Consider the following 23220-nt stretch of genomic DNA (forward strand, 5'->3'; position numbering starts at 1 on the left):
TAGCTAAGGCTGGTTTTGTGGCATGTTGGTGCTTTTATGGGCGTTTGGCCAGAACAGAAATAGCAGCTGGGACCTTGAAGGAGAGTGATTTTCCAGGTTTACATCTGATCCTCTAGAAGTAAGGTTGTAAATTTTAAAAAGGAAATTGTTTTTTTCAGAATACTGTGTCTTCATCAAAATGACTAAAAGGAAAAAATAAAAATCATTTCATCCTTCTCAGGTGTAACTTTTTAGAACCACAGCAATTTCTTTTTCAATCTGTCTTGCTTGACAAAATATTTTCTGAAAGCTTTTTTTTTTGTATTTTAACTTTGTTTCAAATTTTTCATTTGTTTACAGTTCAAGTTTGAACTATGCCTTCTTTTTAAGGAGTTATCTTTTTTAAAGAGCAGAATTGGCTATTTGCTTTTCTTATTTACCAAAACACTGGTGAGGCCATGATGTTTACCAATGATCATATGGGCTATGTTTACACAACCTGTGGCAAAGTGAGTAGTGAATTTAACAAAGAACAATGGATTTATAATTTCATCCTTGAAGATTGACAGTTTCACATTTTAAAATGTGGACATTGATTAACTTTCATATTGTTAAAATACAGTGCTAATTTGTAAAGAAATAGTTGGAGTTCGTGTTTTGAAACTAATATTAAAACTATGATAATGTAACTCTTAATTCCTTAGAATATCTGTAAGTGAATCAGTGAAGATAAAACTAAGGATGGCAGATCCATATTGATAAAAGACCTTTAAAATACTCATGGAAACCAGTTAATTAGTTATGTATTACAGAAGTTTCTAAATACTGCTTTTTAATATGTAACTATGATTTTAAGTCTTAAACTACATGCTAAAATCTTTTTTGCCTTGTGGTAACTTGAGAAGTTCGGCATTGTGTATAAGGTAGCTGTCATTAATAAAAGCTACTCAAATTAATTTTAAATCTGTTTTACAGACTACAGGTTTGGTCCTATCAGTTGGTTGTGAAATCACCATAGCCCTGGCCAATGTGACTCAGTTGATTGGGCATTATCCCATGCACTGAAGGGTCTTGAGCTCGATTCCTGGTCAGGGCATATACAAGGTTGGAGGTTTGATTTCCCAGTTGGGGTGTGGAAGGCAACCGATTGATGTTTGTCTCTCACATCAATGTTTCTTTCTCCCTCTCCTTCTCTCTCTAAAATTAACAGAAACATATCCTTAGGTGAGGATTAAACAAACAAATAAACAAAACATCAGCCAAGTGGGCTATGACTAGCATTTTTAAAGGGAGGAAAGGGAGCAGGGTACTTGGATAGAATGGCATAGAATAGAGAATATCAGTGTAATTTTACATAGTAAGAATAAGTGCTGTTTGGTGATACTTGGTGTGTGTGTGGGAGGGGGGTACTTATTTTTTATATATGAATACATGTGTGTCATGAAGTCAGAAATGTGTAAGCTGTCACTGCTAGCAATAATGCAGTTAGGTGGCTTGGTGGCCCTGTGATTGTTTAAATGACTGTACACACAATAGAGATTCCTGACAGGCTTTCACTGGAAAGCTTCTGTATTTGTGCTTTTAACAGGGAGTTAAGGGAAACCCATGTGACTTGCTGATCAGATTTGTATTTGACAGGAATCTGGTAAAGAACGCTAATAGCACACTGGACAACAGTCAAGATCCAAGAAAAAATTTTAATGTCATACTGTATACTGAATCTCAACCAGAAGCAATTTCTTTATATATAAAAGTCTAAGTGACTGTTACGACAGAACGACCGGTCAACCAGTTGCTATGGTCAGTGCACTCCCACAGGGGGAGCACCACTCAGCCAGAAGCCAGGCTCACAGCTGGCTAACGCAGCTGTGGCGGCGGGCGCAACGGGCCAGGATGAGTGCGAGCTGTATGGCGCCGGCTCCTCCCTGGCTACCTGCCGCTTGGCGCACTGTTACATCCCCTGAGGGGTCCTGGATTGTGAGAAGGTGCAGGCCAGGCTGAGGGACCCTTCCCCCCTGCACAAATCCGTGCACCGGGCCTCTAGTAATAGAAATAATTGTTCAGTCCTGATGCAATAGTAAACAGTGGGTAAAGATGTGGTTCATTAATGGAGAAGTCTTAGTTAGGTCAGTTAAATTGTTCAATAGAAAGCAGCCATGTAGTGTGATTATCACAACTATTAATGGAGTTTTAAGACTACATTTATGAAATATAGGGATAGGTAGCCTTGGCTGGTCAGATCACATATGGAATATAGTGACCAGTTTGAAACACCACACTCTTAAAGAGGAATGGTGACAATCTGGAATGCCTGGAGGATAAATGAAGGGGTCCTGTGGTTGAGTCAGTTCCCCCAAGGTTCATTTTTAAATCTATAACAAGACCACAACTGGATAAATTTTACAGGAATTTTGTTGCCAACTATGCTGAGCGTAGGACAGATTGAGTATGAATATATGGCGGCTTTTGCTCCTAGACAGCTCACAGGCTAGTTTGGTGCTGGTAATCTATACTAATATAAGGGTAATATGCTAATTAGACAGGGTCAACTGGCCATCTTTTGGATGTCCAACTTCCTTCCGGAGAAAGTCATGGTAGTGGGGGCCAAGGCAGAAAGGGCAGTTGGGGGAAAGATCAGGCTCTCAGGGAGGGGCCATGGGGGCGATATCAGACCAGCAGGGAAGGGCAGTTGGGGGCAAGATCAGGCCAGCAGGGGAGGGCGGTTAGGGGCGAGATCAGGCTGGCAGGGAGGGCAGTTGGGGGCGAGATCAGGCCGGGAGGGGAGGGCAGTTAGGGGCAATCAGGTAGGCAGAGGCAGTTAGGGGTGATCAGGCCAGCAGGGGAGAGCACTTAGGGGCAAGATAAGGCTGGCAGGGGAGGGCCGTTGGGGGCGAGATGAAGCCAGAAAGGGAGGGCAGTTGGGGGCAACCAGGGTGGCAGGGGAGGGCAGTTAGGGGTGAGATCAGGCCAGCAGAGGAGGGCTGTTGGGAGCCATTAGGCAGGCAGGCAGAGGCAGTTAGGGGCGATCAGGCAGGCAGGCAGAGAGGTTAGGAGCGATCAGGCAGGCAGGCAGGTAGGTGAGCAGTTAAGAGCCAGCGGTCCTGGTTTGCGAGAGGGATGTCCCTGATTGGAGAGGGTACAGGCTGGGCTGAGGGGACACACACACACACACACACACACCCCTCCCCACATGAATTTCGTGTACCGGGCCACTAGTTTATATATTAACACGTTTTATTAGACTGTTCAAAAGTTCTTTCAACATCAAATCTCTCACTTTCTATTTACTCCTGTCGTGAATGCCTCCGTGCTCAGGGCATGATGATAAAGGTCTACCAAAAAATAATCCTACCTGATGCTCACTAAAATTGCTGCCCAGGATTGATGGTGTATTCTGTCAACTTCTAGACCTATTATTTACCTCTGGCTTGGCTTGGACTGGGGTAAAGTCTCGGAATAGGAATTCTGTCACATTGCCAGTGGAATTCATTCCTAAAAGACATGTCTATAAATTCATTTTTAAAAATATTTGCAAGTCATAGACCTATAATTATGAAAAAATGTATCAAATGTTTGACATATTTATTTGACATGTATTTAAGTATAGTTACTACATATAAAGAATATATTCTGCCTCCACCCAATAGCTTAATTATTTGGTGACTAACTGGAGAAAGCTCATGAATTCATGATATAGTGATTTTTTTTTTTTTTTTCCTTTTCAGGGTTTATTTCATCAGTAACATTCACTCTTGCCCTAGACAAAAACAATTAGATTATGACTTGTCTTTCTTCCATCAACTCCGTTTTTGTATGAATAGCCAAAGATTTCTTCTCAACACTTTGTTTTTAAATAAGAAGCTATAAATAAATAAAGCTTTAAATGCTCCTTGGTCCAAGTTAAACACCTCCATTTCTCAGAATTCAGACTCGGGCACTCTGGTCCCCGCTCTCCCAGGAAGACCTGGGGCCTGTGATTTCTTGATTGACTTTGTCCCACAACTAAGCAATGCTAGTGTGGAAGTTATCATACTTTGTCAAACTCAATGAGTTATTTCAAATGAAACTTCGAGCCAAAGCTCTGATGTGTAGTTTGAACTCAAAGATAGCAGCTGCTATTACTATTTTTTATTATAATCTTGTCACTTTTCTTTGAAGAAATAATTGGAGCATATCACGTACAAAAATATATAATTCTCCTATTGAAAAATCCCAGGAAGGACGAAAATAAGAGTTTGGAGAGAGTCTCACTCTAAGTGATTCAGTGCAGGTTGGCGTATGGTAATTAGAAGCACCCGTTGCAGGGGAATTGCTAGAGGTGCTTATTAATATTGCAGGTTGGTTCCCTTTGAAACAGAATCCCAGGGATTGAACCAAAACTGTGTTTCTAGATCTTATATTCTTTTAAATACGTCTACCATCTAGGTTGTAAAAGAGTGTCACTATGATTCCTGCATAGTATCCAGAGTTGAACACCATTGGCCTCAAAGTCTGGTCAAGATAAAGATATACTAATTGCAAAACACATTCAAAGTTTTAAATGCTCTGAAACACTTAGTTTTGGTTTTGACATAGTTGATGAACTATGTATTTTGTAGTTTGGTAATTAGCCAAAGATTGAGCTGCTTCTTGAAGCTATTCATGGTTTATTTAATGGAGCCAAGTTATTATATCCATTTGCTTTTAAGAAGAGCATGTATCCTGCCCTGGCCAGGTGGCTCAGTTGGTTGGAGCATCGTCCTGTACACCAAAAAGGTGGCAGTTTCGATTCTGGTCAGGGCACATATCTAGGTTGTGGGTTCAATCCCCTGTCGGGGCACCTGATCAGTGTTTCTATCTCACATTGATGTTTCTCTCCATTTAAAAGCTGAATCAAACTTTTAGATGCCAAAATTTTAAAAAAGTTAGGATAAGATCATCTATTTTATATGGATAAGTCTAGTGCAGTGGTCGGTGAACTGCGGCTCGTGAGCCACATGCGGCTCTTTGGCCCCTTGAGTGTGGGTCTGCCACAAAATGCCACGTGCGGGCACGCACGTACAGTGCAATTGAAACTTCGTGGCCCATGTGCAGAAGTCGGTATTTTGTGGAAGAGCCACACTCAAGGGGCCAAAAAGCCGCATGTGGCTCGCGAGCCGCAGTTTGCCGACCACTGGTCTAGTGCACCTAAAACAATATCTGGCATGTTGTAGGTACTCAGCATTTATTTGAAATTACACACTTTCTGTGACTGCTTAATTAAGTACCTTAATAGTTCTTGTATGCGACAATCTTATTGTATGTGGGGTTTTTGTTTGCAGTTTTGCATTTGACCACCAAGTTTATGAGTTAGATTTAACATGTTAGTGTCAAGGCCTATGAACTCAACGGTCTAGGAATGTGTTCTCATTCAGCAGTTTTTCATCATTGTTTCTAAAAACTTACACCCACTCCACACACACACACCAGAAAGTTGTCCTCTTTAGAGCAGGTACTATTGATACAATTCTTGAGTTTGAGGCGTATAGTGAGGGCACAGTTAGTATTTGAATGAATGTCCTGACTACTTTTCAGTATTTGTTAATATATAGGTGAATAGAGTTAGAGTTAGGAGTATGTTGCACAGGCCAAAAGCAATCAGATTGCCTAACAGCAGTGCCTAACAATCCTAACTCTAATGGTGTTAGGCTTTGATTTTTCAGTGGGTTCTCTGAATGTTTAGCACTTTCATGGGGTGGAGCTGCTTGTACTTTTAGGCGTATTAACGTAACAGCAGTGACTTGAACTTTTGTGTTTTCTAAAATGGAAGTGACCATTTCTAGTGTCATCTGGTCTTCATCGATTTTGGAGAAAGGAGTATACTTTTAGTACAAAAGACCGCAAATATAGAGCATAAGTAATAAAAAGGAGACTACATACCCAACTGTTAGTATCAGTTGTTTCCAAAGGTTTTGCAGGTGATTTTCACTTTCTATCTTGTTTGGTCCTTTAATGTTTGAATTTTGCATACTAACCAACATAACCATTTTTAAAAGCTAGAAGTTTAATGCTCAATTATGAGCGCAGATGCAGAAGTAGATAGCCTTTTATTATTCTGACCCCCCAACCCAACCCCTTTCCCTGCAAGATTATAGAAGTTAGCAGAAGTCTATGCTTATGTAAACAAAAAGCAGTGCTGCTTTTTAAATATATATAATTATTTTAGTGGTTAGTGAATGTGACAGTCATTGACAAATTTTTCAAACAACCCCTACGGATGATATTGACCCCATTGACAACAACCCCTGCCCAATGTGGAGAATAGTGAAGGTCTACACACTTGGTATATGTAGGGTTAGAGAGATTTAGACAATAGAACTGACTAAAATTGTGAACTGATTATGGAAGAGTTAACATGTGGAGAGTCTAGTATGATGACCAGATTCTGTGATTAGGTGAATAATGTATCTGTTCCCTTTGAAGCAGAGTTTGGGGACAAGGTTTGAGTTCTCTGGAAGACATCTACTAGTATAAGGAGTAGCAGTTGTTAATGTAGGCTGATTGGTTGGGGCATGAAATAGATTTCAGGTTGTTGAAACCATGGGTAGATGAGATTACTCAGAATATAGGGTAAAAAGACAGCCAAGGGTGGAACCTTGAAGGACGTAAAGATGAGTCATTGAATTAAATGCAGAAAGAAAGAGCATTTGAAGAGACAGGAATACAATTAGAGGAGAGCAGTGCATGAAAGCTAAGAGGTGTGCAGTGCTAAATAGTCATGAAAATTCCTTTCATGCAGACTTAATAAATTCCATAAATGTCTATTTTAATATAAAAGTAGAATGTTAAATTATTCTCCACCCCTGCTTCCCCAACTCACCCCCCAAATTTTCAAGTTAAATTTACCCTCCGAGGCTCCTTTCTTGGGGGGATTCAAGTGTACATCACTGATTGCCATCAGGAGCATGCTTTTCTCCAGTTTGAGAGATGTGGTTTCCAAATCCTCTTTAGAATCCTTAACAGTGCCTAGCTTTCTCCCAGTTGCATTAATAATTTTGGCTCAGCATAAGAAGTCCTGTTGAGATTTATTATGAACTAATTTTTTTTTAGCAGGACAGGGGCAAATTTTTTCAATTATAATATTTATTTTTGTTTAGTTTCTAAATGAACTCCAGTTATGTTCAAAACACAGTCTAGGCAGTTTTAAAACACTTAAGGAAAAAAATTGAACATACAGAAAAGTTGAGTAGCAATAAAGGCCCATATTCTCACCATTAAGATTTAAAAATTAAGGTCTTACCAGATTTGCAAATGTGGCGCTCAGGCTTAGAAGTAATAGGCATATTCAGGGAACAGAAGGAACTCAGTATGGGTAGACTTATGTAATAAAGGCCAGAGAGCTGTGCTGTGAGTTGAAGATGGGCAAAGCCTAGAGGGCCCTGGCAAGGATTTGGATTTCATTTTATTTTTTTAATATATTTTATTGATTTTTTACACGGAGGAAGGGAGAAGGATAGAGAGTTAGAAACATCCATGAGAGAGAAACATCGGTCAGCTGCCTCCTGCACACCCCCTACTGGGGATGTGCCCGCAACCAAGGTACATGCCCTTGACTGGAGTCGAACCTGGGACTCTTCAGTCCACAGGCCGACGCTCTAGCCACTGAGCCAAACTGGTCAGGGCAAGGATTTGGATTTTATTATAAGGGCAATGAAAAGTTACTGAAGGGCATTTATCAATGGGTTCTTGCTATTTTTAGTTCCTAAAATTCCCCCAATACTTCTAATTAAATACTGCTGATGATAAAGGAAGAAAGGGGGAAATAAGAAAGGCAGGCAGATTGTTATGGTGAAAGGTGTCTTTTAGCCATCATAGCCCTTGTTTTTAACCATTGGTACCTTTAGCTTGAGAATCTCCATACTCTTGGAATTCTCAGTTCAGAAATTCAGATACATGCCTGTGTGTTTCACATCTTTCAAGGTTCCGGAACACTTTGAATGATACTGCTTCTGTATTGCTTGATGGTGGACAAGGCTCTTTTGAAGGCACTTTTCCACTTCTGGGAAAAAGCAGTGTGGGCTAAAGAGTCCATTAGTGGTGCCTTTGCTATTATATGAGCATTGTTGGATAGTCATTTGGTGCTTGACAAAGGGATTAACCTCTAGTTCTTATGAGTAAGGATTGAAATGAGGAGACTGAATGAAGCAAGAGTTGAAGCAATGAAGCTCAACTTTTTTTAAAACAAAGTTTTTATTTGGTTCCAAGTCTTTTTGTTCCTCTTTATAATCACTAAAATCAATTAGTGATTCATGAATCTGTTCAATCATGTATTTTTTAAAAATAAAATTGTATTCAATAGAAAAAAATCAGCTTTAGCTTTGTTGCATGCATCCGCATGCACAAGTATGTAATTAAATACATTTCTTGCCCTAACCGGTTTGGCTCAGCGGATAGAGCGTCGGCCTGCGGACTGAAGGGTCCCAGGTTCGATTCTGGTCAAAGGCATGTACCTGGGTTGCCGGCACATCCCCAGTAGGGGGTGTGCAAGAGGCAGCTGAATCGATGTTTCTAACTCTGTATTCCTCTTCCTCTCCCTTCCTCTCTGTAAAAAATCAATAAAATATATTTAAAAAAAAATACATTTCTTACTTGTAGATCATGATCAAAGTTTGAAAAACACTTATAATTTACTGGCTCTATCCAGCTTTCACGATTAATGCAATTAGTTCATTGGTAGCCTTACTTTTTCATTTAGCTTTCCATTCAGTTGTGTTACGGATAATACCTTTTATGTATTAAGGAGGGATTGTTTTAGATAATTCATTGATTTCTCAAAATCACACGTGTAAAAAATAATAATACATGTGTGTAATTAAAGGAGGGCAAATAGTTACAAAAAGGGCTTGTAAGAAAAAAATACCAGTTCTTCCCTCCTTTTCCTTCTCCACTATTCAACTCTTTGGATCGATTGTTTTTGGTATCTTTTCCACAACTTTAATGAGCATACTTGTATGACACATCCATGATTTCACCATATTACTCATAACATCTGGCACAAGCTGCTTATGTTTTCTTTATTACACTCATAAATTCAGTAACAATCAATACTCAGTATCTCTATGCATATTAAGCTAACATGTTTAATAAGAGCTCTATTTCTTAAAGCATGACTCTTCTTTCCCTTTTAGCAATGTTCTACCCACTTGGTCTTCACATAAGAGCCATTAATTAATTTTAAACTTTTCTATGTTGTCAGTTAATTATTTTAAAAGTTGGATCACTGAGTAGCATACATTAGTATAAGATATTTAAGCTTAATACATAGCAAACTTAGACATAAGAAACAGATTCTAAGGCAGAAGTTTTAAGGGGTGTTATTTCCTTGTCTTTGCTCTGCAAAATCTTTGACAGTTGAGTTGTGTAAGAATTGGTGAATTTGAGGACCTAAATGAAAGAAAACAAAGGATTTGTTTATTACATTAATACTTTAAAATAATAACTATATAATCCTGGCCAGGTAGCCCGGTTGGTTGGAGCTTCTTTCCAATGCTCCAGGGTAGTGGGTTTAATCTATGGTCAGGGCATATGCAGGAGGCAACCAACAACAAATCGATGTTTCTCTCTCCCTCTCAAATCAATCAGTCAATAAACAAATAAAATAAGAACTATATCATTCTTATTTACAAGTGTTATAATAAAATTATTTGTATAGTTTTTATTTTTTACTTAATTATTTTAACTATATTTTTAAAATAATATATCATAAAGGAATATATGAAGTGTGAGGGAATGAGAGGGAGAGGAGAAGAAGAGCAAATGTGAGCATGTCATGAATAGCTTCACCACTGTGACTGGATCCTGCTGAGGAGTAACCACTTCTTGTTTCGGTCCTTGTTGCTCACTGTATTTCCTCAAAATACAGCCTTATTAGTTTATATGTTCTGCAAACTCTTGACTGCCTGGTGTACTAATTACGAGGAGTAATGTGTTGTGCCTCTCCTTATCTGTGCTCTCTTTGGCAGCTGTACTCTGTACTATGAACAGTATTTGGTGTATAGTAAGACTTTTTAAAATCCCCTTTGCCCTGGAAAGTCACTTCTTCCACCATTGAGCCAGAGCTGAAAATATCTCTGTTGCATAGCACCATAACATTTCCTGCAAAATACCGTTTCATTCCCACCCTCCACCCAGCATTGACTGTGGCATCACTGCCATTCGTTGTAGAGTACTAGAAAAGATATTTTCGGAGAGTTGACTGTGTGAATCCGCAATGTTTATGGAGAATCAACCTCTTTTCTCCTCACCCCCCTCGAAAAAAAAGTTGAAAAGAGAAACATGATGGAAAATAATTATCCAGGATTTGTGTTCCATGTAGGCAGGTAATAAAAGAAAAACATAACAGTCCCATGGGAGTAAGTTGCCTATAATTGACCCACAATTCTTGTCATAGAAAAGATATTCAGAAGTAAGTTTATGCACCTTTGAATTTTGAGAACCTATGTTTGAGGACATTTCCTTTTGTTTAATAAAGTGTGGTTTTAATTAAACAATGAAGGGTTTACAAGCTGACAGAATATGAGCTAGATAGGTGATATTTGAGTATAGAGAGTGCTCAGAAGAAAACACATCAAAATGTCACAAAATAACATACCTGTCCATAATTTAATTGTAAGTTTAACATTAGCATTTATTTGCATGCTTTTTCTCTCCTGAATGCTTATTTGTAAATAGATATGTAGATCGCTGTATCTCAAATGTTAGAGAAAAATAGTCAAATATTTTCTTCAAATGAAGTCTTAGACAAAGTTCAAAAGAAGTATAATGCTATGCAATAGAGAAATTTTTTGTTGATGGGGGGGGAGTGACAAAGTAGGGTTGAGCTATCTGAGATTTGCCTCTCTCTAATTTGACAGAGGTGGGGGTAGGCATCAGGGACAGTTAAATATAGGAGTTTGAAAAACAGTTTGCAAACCACTGACCTAAGTGAGCCATAAGGTTCTTCTCAAAAGTGTTATCTTTTGGTATCTTATACCAGGTTTAATGCCTATGAGTTTAACTTATTTTAGTTTATTTAGTGAAAGAAATCATAACTTTTTAAAATATTTCTTTTATTGATTTCAGAGAGGAAAGGTGAGGGAAAGAGAGATAGGAACATCAGTAATGAAAGAGAATCATTGATCAGCTCCCTCCTGCATGTCCCCTACTTGGGATCGAGCCCGCAACCTGGGCATGTGCCTTGATTGGGAATTGAACTATGACCTACTGGTTCATAGGTTGACACTCAACCACTGAGTCACTTCTGACATGTTCCCAAGTTACTTACATTGTTTGTCTTGTTAACTTTGTTTTTTCAAGGTGAGTTCTTGGAATAGTTGATGTGTCCTTTTTTTTAATATATATTTTTAAAATTGATTTCAGAGAGAGGGTGAGAGATGGAAACATCAATGATTAGAGAATAATTGATTGGCTCCCTCCTGCACGCCCCCCACTGGGGATCAAGCCTGCAACCGGGGGCATGTGCTCTGACCAGGAATCAAACCATGACCACCTGGTTTATAGGTTGATGCTCAACGATTGAGCCACATTGGCCAGGCTGATGGCTCTTTTTGCACCATGTAATATTGTGGTTGATTTGGTGGGAATGTTGTTTTCTGCTGCCCACAAAAATTAAGAACTTTCAGAAGTTCATTATCTGCATGGTGTTACCCCGTGAGTTCCTTCATAGGAGATAGTTGTATGTAGGTAGAAAGAGTACACGTTGAAACTGGTTGTTAAGGATTTGAGGGTCTGATGGGAGGTTTGTTCAAGGTTCTCTCCAACTCCTATGCTGTGACTAACTGAAGAGGAGGGAAGGGGAGGGTGGGTGGGCTGTGGAAGTATGTGCCCACCAAAGTACTTAGGAACAGCATGAACACTGGAAGAGAGGCCCCTGGAGAGACCCAGATAGTGGGCCTGTTGCTAGTGCTATTTGACTACGGTCCTTACCTAAACTTTGAGGCTCTTTGACTCAGTTTCTCAACTGTAAAATAGAGATAGCTATTAAGGATATTTTGGATCAAAACAGACCTGACCTGGTTTTGCCACTTAGTACTCAGCATTGGCTTGGCAGAACTAGGTGCCCTGTGAAGGATAGCTGCTGCCCCTACATTGTCAGCACCTGCATGTTCCTCCTCAAATGGAAACGGTTGGAAGAGCAGGTGATAAAAAAGGTTTTTGAAAAGTAGAAGTGTTCTACAATTCTAAGATATATCTGTATTATCATTTCTCACATATACTGGTAGATTTCCCAGTTCCTACTGATTTAGAAAGTATGTCTTCTAATTGACATCACTTTCTTCTTACTTGTACCTTGTACTGTGTCCCCAGCTACAGCAGGCAGAGTGCAGCGAGGTGCCTGTTGCCACCGCCATGCCGTTCCCATTTGGGAAGTCTCACAAGTCTCCAGCAGATATCGTGAAGAACCTGAAGGAGAGCATGGCCGTGCTGGAGAAGCAAGACATTTCTGACAAAAAAGCAGAAAAGGTATGTATTTGGCATTATTTTGTATTTTCAATCTTTTGATTAGGAGCAAATGTGAATAAATTATGAGGTGATTTAAAAAAAATTAATAAATCCCAATTTGTATTTTAAAATACAACATTTGCTACTGTTTAAACACCAGGTTTTCTCCTGTACTGTTGACTACTAAACATATTTCTAACTTTTTTCTTCGTTTTTTTCATTTGAGGTTTTCAAGTTTACTTAAATTTTGTGTTTTTTTATTGTTGAAATGATTTATCTGATTCCTAAAATCAGTGTTTCCACCAGTAGTCTTCCTGGGGAGTTAACCTCTTCTGGTTTTCTTTCTGTGTTCCCTGTTTCCATGATGAATATCTCCCTCTACCTAATCACTACAGCCCAAACCTGACTTTCATCCCAATCTTGTCTCCCTGCTCTCCTTCAAAATGTCATCTTTCGCTGATAGTACAAATCCCTACTTCCTGAGGGGTTTATGAATTGATTCTGACTTCCATTCCTACTTAGTGAAGATCCTCATGACCTTTCCTATCTCTAAAATATTTCCCTTGCCTTAAACCTTCACTGCAGACTCCTTGCATGGCACACAAGACTCTGTGACCTCATCTCTCTTCTCTAGGTGAATTTCAACCCCTCCCTTATTCTTGTGTTCTAGCATCTCAACTTGCCTCTGTTCATTGAAAGTAACTAAAGCACATGATCAGCTATACTGTTTTTCATGTCTTTGTCTTATTCTTCCCCATCCCACCCCCCATCCATTTCCACCTCAGCCCTATTCATCTTTCAGAACCTCCCTATACATTACTTTCTTTCTTTTTCAGTTGAGTGCATGGTGATAAAAACTACAATGACAGCTAGTATAGTTTGGTGTCACTGCTTTGAGTCTGGCTAAGGGGTCAGCACCAGCAGTCAGTGCAAATGACAGTATAGTGGGAAAGGGCAAATTGTATGTTAGTTTGATTTGAAAACAGTTTTGACCCCACGAACCCCTTGAAAGCGGACCACACTTTGAAATCTACTGTGGTATTTAATGAAAAGAGTATGTGTGTATGTATGGTGGCGTTGGGTAGGGAGAGTATCCTAATTTAGATAGGTTATATGGAGGAATTCTTATTGAGGAAGTGACATTGGAGGTGAATCCTATAATGATAAAGCTTAGTCTCTGATGGAGTTCATATCATCTACTTGATTAAAATCAGTGGTTTTCAAACAGGGGCAATTTTGTCCTCCAAGGGGACATTTGACAATGCTTAGAAACATTGTTGGTTATAACCCAATGAGAGGCTGCTACTGGCATCTAGTTAGTACAGGCCAGAGATGCTGCTAAACATGAAACCTCTCTTCCACCCCCAAGAATTATGTGGCCCAAAATGTCAGGAATCCTGCTCTATACCTAATCACAAATAGACCTTTCTGCTATTATAAGGCAAAGAAAAATAGTTGAATTTTTAAAAAATAAATTTTATTTTAAAAGAAGCGGGCAACTCTGAATAGCAATCCATGAAAAATCTATTTATTCTGAAACTAGAGGCCCAGTGCACGACATTCATGCAGTCGGGGGTTAGGGGGTGGCCCCTCAGCCCAGCCTGTGCCCTTTAGCAGTCTGGGAGCCCTCAGGGGATGTCAGACTGATGGCTTAGGCCCTCTCCCTGCCTAAGCCATCCTTCGGACATTTGTAGCGCTGCCACAGAGGTGGGAGAGGCTCCCGCCACTGCTGCTGTGTCAGCCCGGTTTGTGGCTGAGCAGCGCACTGATGACCAGGGGGCAGCTCCTGTGTTGAGCGCCTGCCCCCTGCTGGTCAGTGCGCTTCATAGCGACCGGTCGTTCTGCTGTTTGGTTGATTGGCATATTACCCTTTTATTATATAGGATAGGATGGATTAAGAATAGGGAGAAAAACCCTGAAATTTCTGATTCCCTTTCTTATCAAGATTCGGAAGGAGGTAGCAACTAATTCAAGTGGTGATGAGAGGGAACTGAGACCTGAAAACAATGGAAAGATAAAAATCTAATCAATCTAGAAATTATTTTCTTAAGCATTTCATTTATGATAGCAACAAAAAAGAATAAGATGTCTGCGAATACTTTCATCAGAAAGTATGCAAGAACCTATATGAAAAAAATTGTAAAACCTTATTCAGAGGCACAATAGAATAATTGGTCTGTGTTATCAAATAGAATATAGTTAAGATGCCATTTCTTCTCAAATTAACCTTTAATCATTCAAATCACAGGATCTTTTTGTAACGACAAAAAATGATTCTGAAGTTATGGAAGAATAAATACAGTAGCTCAAAGTTATGGTAGAATCTAAGAAATAGGAATTCTACTTTGCTTTAAAGTAAAACACATACTTTATACATCCAATCTTCATCTTCCCTTAATCTGTATATATAAAAGTCTAAGCGACCATTACTACCGGATGATCAGCCGGTAGATATGATGAGCACTGACCACTAGGGGCAGATGCTCAGTGCAGGAGCTGCTCCCTGGTAGTCAGTGTGCTCCCACAGCCAACCTCCCGTGATCCTTCCCCCCTGACCAGCCAACCTCCCACGGTCCCTCTTCCTGGCTGGCCGGCCCCGATTGGTACTGGGCAAGATAGCCCCGGTTGCCGGCCAGGCCGCGGGACCCCACCCATTCACGAATTCGTGCACTGGGCCTCTAGTGGTTAATGAAATTCCATCCTTCTAATTGTTCAGGCCAAGGTCTTGAGTCATCTTTGACTCTTTTCACACTTCCCAAGTCCAGTTATGAGCAAATCCATCCACTTTATCTGGGAGGAAAAATAAAAAAGCCAGAATCTAATCACTTCTCCCCATTTCCTAGTTACCAGCCTAGTCTGAGCTGTCATGATCTCTGTTCTGGATTACTGTATTGATCTTCTAATTAGTTGTTCTTTTAAAACATGAATCAAATGATATTTTCTCAGGGTAAAAGTCAAAGTCCTTATACAAGGGCTCGAATTAAGTTCTACAGGGCAAATCCTGCCTAGGCCTGTCTTGTAAAGGCTCATGAGCTAGAAATGGTTTTAACATTTTTAGAGGGTTGGTTTAAAAAGCAAAGAAGAATAATGCAAACTTATGTGGCCTGCAAAGCTTAAAATATTTACTGTCTGCTCTTTTACAGAAAAATAAATGCCGACCCTTGGCCCCTGGCCTCAATGATTCCTTCTCTTAGTACTCTCCTCACATTGGCTTCCTTTTCTAGTCACGCACTCTAGTCACACCCTTTAAGTTTTCGCATTTGACAATTACCTTTGCCTAGAATGTTCTTCCCCAGCTTACTCCCTTATTGCTTTCAAGTGTTTGCTCAGTGTCACGCTTGACCCAACCACCCACTGTGTAAAATGCAGCCCTGCCCTCTGACATTCCTGCTCTCACTGATCTTCCTCTGTTTACCTATGTAGCACTTAACATTTTTAATGTACTTAATGGTGTTTGTTTAATATTTCTTCCCCCTGTTAAAATATAAGCCTTCCAAAGACAGGGCTCAATAACTTTGTATTTATTGAAAATGGAGTAAAAGCAGAATTAACATGAAACATTGTCACATTAGGATTCGTGCTGATTTCTTAATTCCTACTAAATAGGATAAAACAGGTATTTGGAATATTGTAATGATTTGTATATTGAGTTTGTGGCTAGTAAGAGGATATCATAGCCAGGTATGTTCTGAATTTTATGATGCTGGCCAAGTATCACATTCCCTTTCAGTGCTACTATCCACAGAAGCAGTGAGATAAATGACCCTTCTCAAGAGGTGTGTCCTGTTGGTCCTAGTAGCTTTCAGTTTTGTGTTCATTAATTAACTCCCTCTGTACTTCAGGATGCTCAGAGGACAGGAATTTTTTTTTTGGTTGCATGATTAATTACGCCCAGTGGATTTGATTACTGGATTACTCTTAGCTTCCAGTGATCTGTTGCAGGATACCATCCTGAAAAAGCTAGAGACAGATGGCTTCACTAGAGATTTCTACCAAACATGTAAGAAATCACACAGTTTCTACACAAACTTATCCAGAAAATTTTTATGTTTCTTACCTTACTTCATGAGGCCAGGATTACACTAATACCAAAACCAAAGACATTACAATAAAACTATAAACTAATATCTCTTATGAACATAGATGCAAAAAATTAGCAAATTGAATCTAACAGTAGGATAATAACATCATGACCAAGTGGAATTTATTTCCAGAATGTAGGGCTAGTTTAACATTAAAAAATCAGTCAGTGTAATTTATTGTGTTGACATTACATTAGTAGACGTGGGGGGAATAAAAAACCACAGCCTTCATTTTCTATAAAAACTCAGCAAACTAGGAATAGAAGAGAACTTTCTTACCGTAATATAAAGTGCATCCACAGAAACGCTACAAGTAGCATTGCACAGAACAGTGAAACACTGAATCGCTTATCTCCAAGATCAAGGATAAGATAGGAATGTCCACTTTCACCACTTCTACTCAATTGTGTACTTGGCGATTCTAGCCTGTGCAGTCAAACAAGAACAAGAAATAAAAGGCATGGAAAGGAATTAAAAAACAGTCTTTATTTATGAATGGCATGATCATCTACATAGAAAAGCTAAAAAAATCTATTAAAAAAAGTTCATAGAACTAATAGGGTGCATTTAGTAAGGTTACAGGTTACAACATCAGTGTATAAAGAGCAATCATATTTCTGTATAATAACAATGAAAAACCCAAAAATGAAATTTTAAAAAACACATTTGGAATAGCATCAAAAAATATGAAACACTTAGGGATAATCTGACAAAAGAAGTGAAAGACTTATACACTGATAACTAAAATATCACTAGAGATGGAAGACCTAAATAAGTGGGCGATAACACCTTGTTTATGGATTTGAAGACTCAATGTTGTTAAGATGTCAATTCTTTCCACATTGATTTATAGATTTATTGAAATCCCAGCACACTTTATAGAAATTGACAAGTTGCTTCTAAAATTTGTATGGAAATGCAGAAGAACGAGAATAATCAAAACAGCTGGGGGGAGGGGGGATGACACCAAGTTGTAGGGTTCACACCATCTAATTGCAAGAAATATAAAGGTACAGTAATCAAAATTGTGTGGTATAGACGTATAGATCAGTGTAACACAATCGAGAATCCAGAAATAAACCCACATATGTAAGGGAAGCTTTTGAGAAAGGTGCAAATGCAGTTCAATGGAGAAATAATAGTTGTTTTAACCATTAGTACTGAACCAATTTGATAGCCACATATGCAAAAAAAGGGGGGGTCCCATACCTCATGCCATACATAAAAATGAACTCAAAAATGGATCACACAACTAAAAGTTAAACCTAAAATAATAAAGCTTCTGAAAGAAAACAGGAGAAAATCTTTGTGGCCTTGTGATATTTGCTAACCAAATATCCTTGGTTAGACAAAGGATATTTAGACATGACACCAAAAGCATACTCTATAAAAGAAAAAAATTAATGAATTGGAATTCATCTACACTAAAACCTTATCCTCTTCAAAAGATGCTGTTAAAAGAATAAAAAAGATAAACCACAAATAGAATATCTTTGCAAAGCATTTATCTGATAAAAGGTTGCATCCAGAATATTTAAAGACCTTTCAAAACTTAATAAGAAAACAAATGATCCAGTAAAAAGTAGGCAAGAAATTTGAATATACACTTCATCAAAGAAGATACACAGATTTCAGATAAGCACATGAAAAGATATTAATCATCAGGGAACTTCAAAGAAAAGATATGAGTTATCTACATACCAATAGGATGGTTAAAATTAAAAATACTTGTTATACTAATATTGGTGATTATGCATAACAACTGGAACTGCTGATGGAAACATAAGATGATACAATCACTTTGGAAAAATAGTTTGGCAGTTTCTTAAAAATCTAAACTTATACATACCTAGCCATTTTAAGAAATATATGTCCATACAAAGACTTACACATAAATATTCATAGCAACTTTAATTGTAATTTAAAGTCCCAAACAGGAAAGAGCCCAGGTGTGTAAATAAACCAGTTGGGGTACACCAATAGTATGGAACACTACTCAGCAATAAAATAGATTAACTATTGCTATTCACAACAGCATGAATGAATCTCAAATAATTAAATATTGAGTGAAAGAAGCCAAACACTTGAGAGTACATAATGTGTGATTCCATTTATACAAAACTGTATGGAAACCATAATGACAGAAAGTACATCAGTAGTTGCTTTGGGTTTGGCAGAGATGTGGAGGGTTAGAGTGGGGTTGGTGGAGTAAATGGAGTACAGAAGAATCGTGGTGGTGATGGATATGTAAATAAGTCCAAACTTATCAAAATGTACTCTTTAAATATGTGTGGTTGCATGTCATTTGTAACAGTAAAGGGTAAGAAAACTACCCATGTACCAACTGAGAGAATGATAGCTTGAAAAGCACAGATGTTGGCCCTGTGAATAGATCATGTAATAAATCCCCCAGAAAGGCTATTGAAAGCCTAGGTTGATACAGTAAAAATACACTACTTAAATCCAAAGTGAACAGCCTCTCTGTATAGACAAGTCCATACTTGAGGGTGTAGAGAAACGAGTGGGTTGAGAGGGGCGTGACCAGGCTGGTACAGAAATTCAAAAGTCTACCATGAGAAATAGTTGAAAGAACTGGAGATGTGAAATACAGAAGAATAAAATTTGAGCCCTGGAGCTCTTAGTAAAATGTTTTTAGGGGACCATCTAATAGGAGGAAAGGGGAGGTGGCAGAGGGTGGTAGGAGGTAGAATTAAGACCTGTGATTGGAAGTAAAGCAGGGAGTCTAGTTTCATCTTGATATTAGGAAAAATAATAGGTGGGTGTTGGCTTCCTTGGTAGATAGCAAGTTTCCTGTCTCTGGATATGTCTTGGTGTGGACTAGGTCACCACTCAGGTCTTGCAGAAAGAATTGAAACTTGCATGGTTGTTCTATTCTTACATTGATACACTATATTTTGCAAGGTGCCTTCGTAGAGAATAGTCCTCCATCTTATTTTGAGGTAGAGTAATTTCCTGTTCTTATTCTCATAATCCTCATGAAGGAAGCTTTTGTTTCCTAGGTAACCCATCATATTAGATTCAGAGATGGTATTCACTCCTGACTCTGCCAAACCTATAGTAAAGTAATGCCTATTTCTGCTTTATTCATTATATCTATGGGCAGCTTCTCATTTCCTGAGATGTTATAGACAAATGATAAATACAACATTTGAGTGTTTATTCCTTTACTTGTAATATGTTGGTGTACTTGTTTTATATGGTATACAGTTGCCATATGAAGAATTGTATATAGCCCTGACCAGTTTGGCTCAGTGGATAGAGCGTCGGCTTGTGGACTGAAAGGTACCAGGTTCAATTCCGGTCAAGGGCATGTACCTTGGTTGCGGGTATATCCCCAGTAGGAGGTGTACAGGAGGCAGCTGATCGATGTTTCTAACTCTCTTCCTTCCTTCCTCTCTGTAAAAAAATCAATAAAATATATTAAAAAAAAAAAAAAGAATTGTATATAAGCCCTAGCCAGTTGGGCTCAGTGGATAGAGCGTCGGCCTGCAGACTGAAGGGTCCTGGGTTCTATTCTGATCAAGAGCACATGCTCAGGTTTCAGGCTCAATCCCCAGTAGAGGGTGTGCAGGAGGCAGCCAATCAATGATTCTCTCTATCATTGCTGTTTCTATCTCTTTCTCCTTCTTCCTTCCTCTCTGATATCAATAAAAATATTTTTTAAAAGAATTATGTATAATACAAATAGATTAGTCCCTTAGGAACTATGCCACACCTTTTTGAAATAATTTGGAAACTACTTTTTTCATACCTTTAGGAAAAAATGGTTTATCTTACCATTTTTATTTTTAGATATTTGGGGTATGAGGGTGAAATTGGGTGGGGTGGAATTTGTTCTTTTATTGCTGACAGCCACACAGGTCTGGTGTACGAAGTGGCTATTTATACACTCTTTGCCCACTGCATACTATATAAAGAAGGTATGGCTGCCTCGCTCAGCACACACTTGGTTCCCTTCATCACTGTGAATGTGTGTGTTCACAGTGTTGAATAGCTGCATTCACTCGTTTCAGGAGAGGAGTAAGTTTGCTGGCATACTTAAGAGGGGGAAGGGAGGAGTCTTTTCATAGGGTGACCATTTAACAGTGACTCATGGTTACTAAACTTGTTTAGAGTAATCTTTAACACCAGAGGTTATTAATAGGTTTTTCTTAGTCCATGATCTTTCAGCTTAGAACACTCAGACTTTTTTTTTTTTTTCCACAGAGAGTCGTGTGTGCCTGCGCGTGTGTGTAGGACTTCTTTTTGAAAGTTAATACAGGAATTAATATGATGATAGACTTGCTCTCATTATCTCAAATATTTGGCACCAACAATATTTCTCAGGTTACTTACAGATTCCATCTCACATTCTTTATCTTAATTTACTTTGATTTAAGAACTTCCTTTTTTCACTAAGGTCATCTAATAGTTTTTTGAGGATGAACTGATATTAAGGCAGTACATATAGATTGGCATATATATTCAGAGGGCTCTTGTTTAAATTGATTCTTTTGCTAAAGAGTAGGTATGAAGAAACAAACCAAAAAACAATGATTTAAACCTTCCCCTCCCCCCAAAAAATCTGGGTTCTTTGAGGCATTTCTCAGTAATAACTATTTACATGCAGATTATAATAAATTTGATTATATAAACTAATGGTGAACAGAAACATGGAAATTTTTGCTAAATAAGTTATTTAAAAATTGTTTCTAAAAACAGTGACTTTATATACAGTGATTCCCATCTCAATTATGGGAATTTTATTATGCTGAGTTGCATGTGTACATTATATAGCAAGATAGTCTTTTGCAAAAAGTGACAGTGCAAGTAATCTTTTCTGTAAAAGATTCCAAACTTGATTGAATCCACAGAAATTTTAGTGCCCTCATATATTGGGGCAAATAGATGGGCACATGGATCAAAATTTTTTCCCTGTTGCCCTAACTGGTTTGGCTCAGTGGATAGAGCATCGGCCTGCGGACTGAAAGGTCCCAGGTTCAATTCCGGCCAAGGGCATGTACCTCGGTTGCAGGCACATCCCCAGTAGGGAGTGTGCAGAAGGCAGCTGATCTATGTTTCTCTCCCATCGATGTTTCTAACTCTCTATCCCTCTCCCTTCCTCTCTGTAAAAAATCAATAAAATATATTAAAAAAAATTTTTTTTCCCTGTTTTTAAGGAGTTTATAATCTAGGAGAGGAAATAAGTATGTAAATAATACAATATAGTACAGGTATTTGGAGATACCAATAATTTTGTGGGAATCAAAAGGATGATGCAGTCCGTACCTCTTCAGAGATAGCATTAAGTTTAAAGTGACATTTGAACTGGGTTTTAAGGTGTTTGGCAGGCAAAGAATGAGAGGGAACGGAATGTGAAACAGCATAAAGTCTGGCATGTTCAGAAGAACAGTGACAAGTTCAGGGTGACTTTATAGAGGTGACAAGATATAAATGAATGGTGGAAAGTGAGGCTAAAATGTAGGTTGTGGTAGATTGAAAAGAGCCTTGCATACAGCCTAAAGATATACTTAGAGAGTTGAGGAAATCTTCTGTTGTTTTACTTTCTTTTAAGTCTTTATTTTTAAGTAATTATTCATTCATAGGAAGTTGCACAAAAGTACACAGGGAGATACTGTCTACCTTTTACCCTGTTTACCTCAATGGTAACATCTCACATAACTATACAATATTAAGACCAGGAAATTGACATTGAACAGCCCACAGGCCTTATTTACATTTCACCAGTTTTATAAATATACTAGTGGCCCGGTGCATGGATTCATGCACATTGAAAGGAAATTAATTAGAAGGTGGCTGGTGCATTGAGACTGGGTGAGATGGGCCAGATACGCCCTGGAGCCAACCTCCAGAGGTCCCTCTCTGGCTGGCCACACCTGGGGCAGCTCTGTGGCTCTAAGGGCGTCTGCGGAGTGAGCCGGGGTCCCTCAGTCAGACCTGTGGGGATCAGGCCGAAACTGGCTCTCCAACATCCCCCAAGGAGTCCCAGAGTGCAAGAGGGCACTGCAAAGTTGCTGTCGTACAGTGTGTGGAATGCAAACACAAGTGTGCACTAAACCAGATTCAGGGCCAACAGTGTCCCAGCAACAACATAACCCACAGCCGAAGGTGGAATCACGTGGCCCCGTGAGGAAGCGGGCTCCTTCATCTCTGGTTCCAGGGTGCGTCACCTGAGAACCGCTGCTACCAAGTCACCGCAGTCTGCAGCTCCTGCATTGAGCTTCTGCCCCCTGGTGGTCAGTGCATATCATACCTACCAGATGGTCAGATGGTGGCTTAGCCTTTTATATATATTGATGTATATGAGTTGGGGGAGGGCCTCTACCCTGCTTTATCATGTGATAGCTATGTGGTTTCTTTGAAACCACTACCTCAATCAAGATTCAAAACTATTCCATCACCACAAGGCCCCCCTCTTGCTATCCCTTTATAGCAACACTGGTTTCCTACCCCCCCCCAATCCCCCCATCCCTAACCCTTGCTGGCAACCACTAATCTGTTCTCCAAATTTGTAATTTTGTTATTTCAGGAATGTTTTTTAAATAGAATCATGTAGTAGGTAGCCTTTTAAGATTGACTTTTTTCACTCAGCTTAATTCCCATGAGACCCATGCAAGCAGTATATCAATAATTCCTTTTGATTGCTGAATAGTAGTCCATTTTCTGGATTTACCACAGT

At 38.9% G+C, this 23220-nt stretch overlaps 1 protein-coding gene across 1 annotated transcript in view; it reads left to right on the forward strand.

The window, feature by feature from the left end:
• Positions 1-23220, forward strand: part of CAB39 (calcium binding protein 39) — a 78104-nt gene that overhangs the window by 23164 nt on the left and 31720 nt on the right. The window contains exon 2 of the mRNA XM_081096399.1: positions 12304-12459. Coding sequence (XP_080952525.1) covers positions 12346-12459 — 114 coding nt within the window. The 5' untranslated portion in view covers positions 12304-12345. The remainder of the gene's footprint in view (positions 1-12303; positions 12460-23220) is intronic.

The sequence above is a fragment of the Myotis nattereri genome, assembly GCF_964212035.1.
Source record: "Myotis nattereri genome assembly, chromosome: 7".
Lineage (NCBI taxonomy): Eukaryota > Metazoa > Chordata > Mammalia > Chiroptera > Vespertilionidae > Myotis > Myotis nattereri.